The sequence below is a fragment of the Wasmannia auropunctata genome, unplaced genomic scaffold, assembly GCF_000956235.1.
Source record: "Wasmannia auropunctata unplaced genomic scaffold, wasmannia.A_1.0 LD335709.1, whole genome shotgun sequence".
NCBI lineage: Eukaryota > Metazoa > Arthropoda > Insecta > Hymenoptera > Formicidae > Wasmannia > Wasmannia auropunctata.
The window spans coordinates 76,873-86,506 of record NW_012027181.1 but is presented as its reverse complement, the minus strand read 5'-3'; the positions used below and the strand labels follow the sequence as shown (position 1 = coordinate 86,506).

General features: G+C 40.4%; 1 protein-coding gene across 1 annotated transcript in view; it reads left to right on the top strand.

Annotated features, from left to right (window-relative positions):
- The window catches only part of LOC105456368 (hemicentin-2-like), a 189,365-nt gene extending 182,470 nt beyond the window's left edge, over nucleotides 1–6,895 (top strand). Inside the window, exons 11-13 of the mRNA XM_011700337.1 lie at nucleotides 1,890–2,138; nucleotides 3,963–4,237; nucleotides 5,490–6,895. Of these exons, the coding sequence (XP_011698639.1) occupies nucleotides 1,890–2,138; nucleotides 3,963–4,237; nucleotides 5,490–5,633 (668 nt within the window). The 3' untranslated portion in view covers nucleotides 5,634–6,895. The remainder of the gene's footprint in view (nucleotides 1–1,889; nucleotides 2,139–3,962; nucleotides 4,238–5,489) is intronic.
- Nucleotides 6,896–9,634: the final 2,739 nt, after the last annotated feature.

Below are 9,634 nucleotides of genomic sequence, written 5' to 3'. Positions count from 1 at the left end.
TAATAAAAATAAGAGTAATAATTAATAATAAAAAGAATAGTATATGGAGAGAGGAGAGGCCGAGGGAATGTATAACATGGCGCGTTATTCTCCCGTGTCAAATGGGATAATTTTATTCCGCGCCAGAGATATATACGTACATATATAACTTCATTTTGAGGAAAATTTCCATTTCTTTGGGCACGCCCGACGGATACATCCCGATTTTGCATAAAACGCGGCCGCGGGACACACTCTTATGCGGAACGTTATAAATGGTTCCCCGGCCGTCACTCTCCGGTCGGCCCGGTCGACGAAATGTAAATTTTTATATACGATTTATCGACGCGCGGCGCGGGGTTGACGAGGAGGGAGGGAGGGAGGGCGATTCTGTCCGTCGTCGAATGTCTTTTTCGCGTCGCGTCCCTCTCTCGTGTAATCAATATACGTATCGTACATCGGCCGCGGGAACACGGGAGATACATACACTGAAAAATCGTCCACTTTTATTATATATCGGCCGGCACGCGCGCGCATGGCCGCGCAACTTTAAAAGGAAATAGGACGACGACGCGCGTAAAATGTATTGTGCCAACCTTTCACCTTTTGCCGAGAGAGAAAGAGAGAGAGAGAGAGAGAGAGAGAGAGAGAGACACGCATACGCGTGCATGCGGAAAACGGGCTGCGGGTCGGGCAGGGTGTAGGTGTTCATATTACGACATATTGCGCCGACGCGACGGGACATTTATGTGAGAAGGGTCGAACTGTAATCGAGCCCCCGGTAATAGACATACTTTCGTTAATTATCGTCGTGCTTATTAAGCACAGGCGCCCTGATATTGATGACGCTTATTTACTGGATGATCAGCTACCGTGGCGAAAAGAGAGAAGGGCGAGAGACAAGAGGGATGCTATATCTGGAGAAGAATGTAATCGAATACACGAACGTATTATATAATAGCTCGTGTAACTGTATGAACTTCTATTATTACAGATTAAAAATATCTTATATTAAAGGTAACTTTCAGACGTCTTTTCAGAACCATGAAGATGCCTTCGAGAGACGTCTTTCGAGTGAAGTTTTTAAAGATGCCTTTTATATACACGTACGCGTGTTTGAGACGCTATCGCGTCGAACAGAACAGTAGCAGACTTTTTCTGGCGCGACTAAAGCGATTCGGCGATCGCGTCACTTTGTGCACGGCATTATCACAAAGGAGGTTTAGCTCTTGCAATCAGGCCACTTTCAGGGTGGCGCTTTGCGATATATGTGTATCAAGGCGGTGCGCCCGTTCAATGATCCCTTTTCGATCTGCCGTCTATATACGTATATAGGTACTCTTTGTGCGCGAGACGGCGTCGGTAATAGGGAAACATTGAACGCCTCCTTTCTGCCGGTATCTTTGTTCACCCAAGATTTAAAAGGCGGGGGGGAGGGGGAGGGCTTCGATGACGAAACGCAAAATGAATATACGTGCGGGCGAGGTCACTTTTAGTAGCCGGAGGAAAATCGTGCGAAACATTTGTACCGCGGATTCCGTTCACGAATCTGCAGCGACGATCGACGAGTGGCGCGACGCGATCCGCGCGTGGATAATCGAAAAGGTCCAATCGCACCCTCTTAACCGTATCGCCATTTCCTCCTTTCCTTTCATCGCGAACACGACGCGACGTCACGGTCGGGACGTGGCAGAGCGCGAGCGATGAAAGAAAAGTTAACTTATAGCGCTTCCTGCTCTACGAGAATTGCGAGGTTCTATTCCGCGTCGCGGAATAAAACGTAGGATTGGGGGCGGTAAGAGGCGGGGAAAGGGGGTGGGATTGCGTTACTAGCGAGTAGGAATATCCTCTTCGGAGAGATCGATAGAAGTTCCAGTTGATCGAGCATTTTGCATTGACTGTCGCGGCAGGCAACACCGATGCATCGATGCTGAATCCGTTGTTGCTGGGCTTGGCAGCCATGGCGACCCTTTTGGCCCTGGCCGTTGCTGGAATCCTGGCGGCGCTCTACCGGAAGCACTCCACCGGTCGACCCGGAAGTCCAAAGCACGCTCCCATCGTATGCGAGCCGCCTAATGCAGGTGCAACCACCCCGGTGCACCCTCAGACCAAGCAGGCGGTCGATGACATCGATCCGGACATCATACCCAACGAGTACGGTAAGTATTTCGTCTGCATTCCGTTGGTAAAGGCTTGCACGAACTGCGCTCTATCTGCGTATCTATTGGTGCCCCTCTTTTTTATGTCGACGAGAAACTGAGCTGAGCCGTCGCATATATGCATTATTGTCTTTCAATTTTGTCGAGATCGCCGCGAGAAGGGATCTCGAGAATAGGAGCACGATAATAACTTTTTGGTTTTTTTTTTTCCAAGAGATTCGAAATTACTAGACATAAAATTATGTAGATGTATAAAAAATTCAATAAGTTTTTCTCTAGCTTCAATTATAAAACGAAATTATAAATTGTACATTTTTCATTTAAAACGACGTGAAAATAGACGGAGGTAAATATATTTTATTTCAGTTGTTCGCGTACAATTCTATATTTTTTAATAAAGAAAAATTTCTGAATTGTATTCTTTATAAGAAATAATTAATCGTTGTAAAACGATTAAATAATAAATTATCGTAAAGAATTCATCAAGAGAATATCGTTGAATGTGATTTTTGTAGGTATTTCGGTAAAGATGCATTTTAATACTGATGCATTAACGAGCAACAGCGACAGCGTGTTTCATATTAAATTGAATTTAAAAAATTGTTGCTTTAAAATTAAAATCTATTACATGTACCAGGGTTGTGCATCTACGCGTAAAATATAATACTCTACGTTTACGTGTAGACAACGTAAACTGTTGTATGTCATCTATGTAGACAGTCCAGTAGACTATATATTTATTCATTTAATAAATACATATAATTTAACGTTTATGTAAAAAAATTACTACCATTTGAGTAAGAAAAAATCTACGGCACAACTCTGACATGTACCAACATATATAATATTACTTTAAAATATTACATATTTTTTCCCATTTTTCCAATAATTCATATTATATTACCCAATTTCTTGTAAGCTGGAATCGGATATTTTGTTAATCTTTATGTATATCTGAATATAATATGGTTAAATTATTAGCAGAATATGGAAATGTTACAGCAACAACAGTCGATATTTTATAATTTACGTTCGACTTCCTCTCTAGATTATGTATCAAACTTTTAGCATAGTACTAATAATAATTCAAGCGAGTTTCTTTGTATAATTAATATTGTAATTATATCAAATGAAGGACTTGCATAAAATATTCTCAAAAGAGGTAAATTTTTTGCGGATATGCATTCTCGAAAAAAAAAATATATTACGCACGTTCTAAATCTGCGTGAACGCGAACGTAATAAAGCCCCTGATATCATTTTCCAAGTGTATAATAATAAACACGTAATGTTAGTTTTTGTACTTATAGCAAGCGAAGTCCGTGAAACAAACTTCTCATTTAAATTCATTTCAGCGCGATGTTACTTTTTCCATGAAAATACATTTCCATTTGCGATATTAATACGCGAACTACGTCGCGGCGGGCGAGCTGCGTGAATAATGATAATGTCGGGAAATGAAGTTGGATTGAAATACTTAAAAATCGAGAGATCTCTCGTAAATTTCGCCTTTCGTAATGAAAGTTTCATCGATAGAATAGTGCAAATTCTTGCAGGGTCTTAGCGCGTAAATTTCACCTTTCTCGGTGCGAAGAAAAGAAAGAGAGAGAGAGAGAGAGAGAGAGAGAAAGAGAGAGGGAGAGAAAGAAAAGCCCATCGTGACGAATCGGTCGCGAAGCTTATGTTAGATATTTGCATTTACAAGAGATAGAGTACTTATATAAAAAAAAAGAGGAAAAAAGATACCTGTTCCCTTCTCCTGATTTAATCGACTAAGCGGCTTAGTCGTTCGGTCTCTGCATGGCTTCCGTAAATCTGTCCGCAGAAAGAAGACCCCTAACGTATACTACCGTCTATAAGACACCGCCACAACGAAGAAAGAAAGCTCGCGCCGATGAGGACGCCTCGCCGGAGAAAAGGCCGATCGTTCAGCACGGTCTAGACCTGCCCCCGGATCCGATGTTGACCGACTGCCTGCCAACGCCTACCATAAATTACCCGCAAAATCACGTGTCTCAGCAAAGCGCTTATCATCCGCCCACGATGGCTGATTTCAAGCAGATGGCGATGGACGCCTACAATCAGCGTAACAACCAAAACGTAAGTGATTCTGATAAAATATCGCATCTTTTATTCGTTACTTCTCGTCACGTTAATCAATAAAATATCCCTGCTATAAAAATGACTCCTTCCTCAATCAATAAGAAAAGAAATCAATGAAAGAGTTGTGATTGAAGGAAAATGTAATCGTATCGAGTTTATAGGAAATAAATTCCCATATGACTTACGACATGATAATTTCTTTCGCAAAGTTACATAAATAGCGCTTATTTAATATTCCAAAATTTTGAGACAGGAAGATTCTTTAATTTTTGAGCGCAAATAAGCGAGGAGGAAGGAATGAGGGGGTTATAGGTAGATCGAATTACGTTCGGGCGCAATCAAATTAGCGCTGCATTTTTTATTTTGTAATGTCTGATTCGATCTTCGTTGAAATATTGCGTCTAACTTCCGCAAAGCTAAATCAGAAAGGCTATTTTAAATATTAGAAGCTCGGAGCGGAGTGATGGGAAGTTAGTCAAGAGAGGAGGAATCGGTTGCTTCAATATGCGGCAGTCTCCCACTTTAACTTTTCCGGTTTAGCAGGGTCTTGAGTTATCTGCGCTTTCGTAAGTTTAATTACGTCGAAGTTTTCTCGATAATTTGACGAGGCCAGTCCCGATGTACGTAACTCGTCTCCGTATTCCGACTTCCGCTGTTCTTCCTCGGCGATTGCTTTCTATTTAGGCGGCTGAATTAATTGCATATTAAAAAAAATGCGAGAACGAAAAATCTACATCGACTAATCAATAATTTGTTGTCAAACTAATAATTTTATTGAAAAAGTAGAATGTAATATTCAAAACGGTATTTATTAAAATTACATTATTGAATACTAATAGCTTTATAAAATATATATTAATAGCCATAATATTATTAATATTATTAATATATATTATAAGCCACTCTAAAATCATATGGCAAAAAGGATGCAAAAGACTAAATGCATGTATTATTTTTAAGCCGTCTTCTCCATAAATATATAAATAAAAGAGCCTGGTTTTTTCCCAGGACCGAATAAACACATGTCATTTGCTTTCGTGCAATTTCATTAATTTAAAATCTTCTCTTCTTTTTACACCCGCGCGGCGAAAGGATTGGAGTCCAATATGTTAAAATCTTTTTACAAATACGCGCTTAGTACCGTTTTCGCACGTTGAAACGGATGCACTGGAACAACGCATGTGTCCCTTTTATTAATCAATGAAATAGTATATATCTGATGAATATCGAACGTGGCTCCTGCTTTCAGGTATATTATAGCCTTCAGAGGACGAGCAAAGGGCTCTCGTCGATGCCACAGAGGCCCGTTTCATCGTCGATCTCCGCGCAAGGCAAATTCCATCAACCTGAAGTGGTGACACGCTCGAATCGGATACAGGAGAGCTGTATATAAGTTCGGCAGGAGGGTGGATCGGGGAGGGGGGAGAGGGAGAGAGGTTTCCCCTGCGGGATCAACCTCGTGAGCTTCTAAGACGCCGCCGGCGATTATATTTACACGTGTAAATGTAACGAGTACGGGCGGAGAGCAGCGTTATATGTGGGAGAGATCCGTGGATCCCCGAGACGCGTTGCGCGAAGTCTAAACGTGGTATCTTCCCATAGTTGGTACACGAGAGTTTCGCGAATCCACTCCGCGAAACATACTTAACGTTTACTGTACAAAACCGTAGAGAGGCTGATGGTGTGTTCCAGATCGTATTGATGATGGGAACGCGGTCTCTCCTCGAGATTACTTTGCGCCGATGCCGCCGGGGACGGCGCTATAACATTTTCATATATAATTTTGCGGGGGAGATGAGAAAGAGAGAGGTAGGAAAACGACGAGTTAGCGAGTTAGAGAGATGGTTAACCCGTACATGTCCAAAAGTATTTCTTTACTGCCATACTGAGGTATAAAAAACGGTATATCGTAACGTACAAAGAGTCTAACCCCTAAAAAGTAGTTAATGTCAATAACGAGGAAGAGATGATGAGGCTGGGTCAAAGCGAGCTGAAGGAAATTTTAACGGCGCTTTATATATTTTATTCATACTTCCGGTATTTCCGAGTCGCGCACAAAACGGTGTCTCTATACATATTATATGTATATGGACACCCCCGCCACGCTAATTCTTTTCGAACTTTTTACAACCTGTCGAAACTACTTTCAAGCGAGTCGCTCTCACAGCAGCGACCTGTGAGATAACAGACGATCAGGAAGATTATTCTCGCGATCAGAGCTCGATTCTCCAGCCTTATCCTCGAGAAAATACTAACGATATTAATGTGATCGTATTCGAAGCTCATCACTGCTCATGTTTTTTCGTACGCAAAATTTTTATAAGACAGCCCCAGACACGGAGAAAAAAGTAAAATAAATTCGTTGAAAAAAAAGACTTCGCCGAACTCGAGAGAATCTCTTAAATGGAGCGACGTCTTCGTTCCCGATCACTGATCACGCGGCACACGAACGTGGGAATTTTACTGTTTATATATGGAACTAGTTTTTGTACAAAGATTCTATTGTAAATAGACACGAGCCTGGCCCTAGAATTATAGTCACTAATGTCCGAATTTCATCCGTTACACGTTAAGTCGAGAGAAGATGTCCGATCGCGTTTAAGATAAAGCTCGATGGCATGCGAATACGAATAAAGAGAATACGTTTCATCTGTTTTACACAAACGAGCTCATTTTCTTGCCCCCTCCCCCCTTTTTCCCTTCCGCTTGATCTTTACGTATGTACTCCTCTCCGATTAAGACCGAAAAACGTATATATACGGCAGCAGCGAGAAGGCGAAATTCTTACGGTACGTGAGACGAATTTATTCGCGTAACGCGTATACATACTTGTGTTACGCTTCCATTATGCCTCGTATACACTCTCTCTCTACATTTCGAACGTGAAAGAAATTTCTCCCGCGCTCGCGTGTAACAAAACATGTTACACAATACGCACTTAATACGGAACATAACGACATTTGCCCGATGCATATCGCGGCTTCCTGCTGCTGCGCTTAATGACGTAAAGTACGTACCCCATTAATTTTGCCGTGCCGCGCTGAAAAAGCACAGCTTCTCTCTCAATTAGCGAATATTCATGAGAGAGCTTGATTCCACTTTAAGAGAGAGAGAGAGAGAGAGAGAGAGAGAGAGAGAGTGTGTGTGTACGCGATCATAAGAATTGTGTAAAATATACATTTTACTTTATTCGCCGGCGTCTTCTCTTCATCTCTCACAAGGTAAGTACCTATCACGCTTCTAATACACCCACCAGTGGCACGTATAATTACGAAAGATAGCGGCGTTTAATAACGATTGCGAAAATGCAAACGTTTAATGCCCCGGTCTCGGTGTGCCGAGATGCGACGTCGACGTCGCAATATGGGATGCGGGTAGGGGCGGGGAGGGGGGAAGGGGCGAGGAGATGCGATATATATTTCGCAAAAAGAAAATTGCCACAGGCGAGAGACGTATCGCGCCATTTCCTCGAGATAAACGCGCCGCGCGGGATGGCTGAAGTGCTTTAAGGAAAACAGATCGTCGCGCCTCTCCATTAGCTTCGAAGAGAGCTGCAAAAGCGTCCTGACAGCTAGGTGAGCATCCTATTGGACGAAGAACAGTAATTCGAGCATTTCGCGGGGGAGGGTGAGGGGGTGGAGGGGGCGGGAGAATACGGGGACGCGCTACAGTGTTTGCATACATTGTGCATTCTCGGTCTTGCTAACAAGGACTAACCCAGGTTGCCGGAGTAACCTATTATTCTATGTGCCATCCGTGTCTCCAGGGCTGTTAAGACGACCTATTCCGCTCCTAACGCTGTCGCACAGCTATCCCCCATCAGACTGTCACCCATTCCAGCCGCGAATTGCGAGACATAATTACGATTCACCCAGGCATCATAATCGAATGATATCGCAATACGTGCAGATGGAACGGTCAATGATCGTGCCTCATGGTATTCGGTCGACTAATGCTCTGATTGAATCACAATCCACAATCCAACCCCTCCCCCACGCTGTCTCGCTGCAATACTGTGAGAGAGGACATCGGTCTCGCTTTGCCGCTTCTTTATTTTTATAAAAATACGTCGTTCTCTTTCTTTCCTCGACACAATATCGGCTTTCCGATCAGTGAAATAATTTATCATCAAGCCGAACCGATATATCGATTCCATTTTATTTCGCAAACCAAAATTAATTTCGCTTGTTTATAAGCCAGCGTTTTTGCTGCAGAATTTATAATATGTTTGCTTCATTGATTAATTATTACCGTAGAAGCAGTAAAATATCAAGACTTATGTAAATTTCTTAAAGAAACTATTGGCGGTAAATCGTTCTTGAGAGAGTGGAAAAGGCGTCGCACAACGACACGGTAAGTTTGAAAAGTAATCGAGTCGCGAGGCAGCACGCTCAATTAGCTACGGAAATCATTTCCGACGGTAAGTCCAGCACGATAATCCGAAACGATTCCGCGGTTACTTAATTGACTTCATTCTCTCGCCACCAAAGATTCTATATTGACTGAGTTTGAAAAAATAATATATATATGAAATAAACAGTACATGTATAGTATAAACAAAAGTATGCAAAGTGTTAAGGTTTTTTAATAGAAAATTAACAAAAAAGGAGTTTACTTTTTTTCTAATTTAGAACAAACTTGAAAACAAATATTTTGTTTTTAGACAAATAAATGATACGTATATCTAAAAAATTATAAAACTTTTAACAAATATTTATTATTTTGACTTCTTCACGTTTTCTATTGTCTATTTAATTTATTAGCATAATTATTAATATTTTAACATAATGAAAATTAACAAAAGTAAATTCAGGATGTACAATCAGCAAAAATCAGCTAAAAGCTATCAAAATTTAAAATTTACAGATTTCTTAGGTTTGTATCGTCTAAAAATAAAATGAATAACTTTACATTACATAAGAAGTTAAACTTTCGTGAAATAACGTGATTTTTCAAGTGTTCAAGAACAGAAATATTTATAATATTTTTTTTAATCATTGATAAAAAATTTTGATCGTGAATATGCCCTGAAATCAACTGTAAGAAACAAAATAATGAATAATTTATAAGATAATTATTAATCATTACAAGTAATAATTAATTTACATATACATTTAATATTAAAGAAATAAGTTTTATATATTAAATTAATAATTTTGGAACAAAATATACGTCTAAAATATATTATTGTAAAATATGACAATATCGCATTATTTTCTATGTTGGCATTACCGCTTATCAAACTTCAAGTGTAGAAAGTGCTTCGAGTATAATAATGTGCTTTGAATCTCGTGAATCTTCTAAAATGTCGAAAAATAATAAATATTGTTAAAAAGGAAAATGAGTATTACATGAAAATAACTATTTGCGTCGCCAAAAATTAAAAAGTATCGA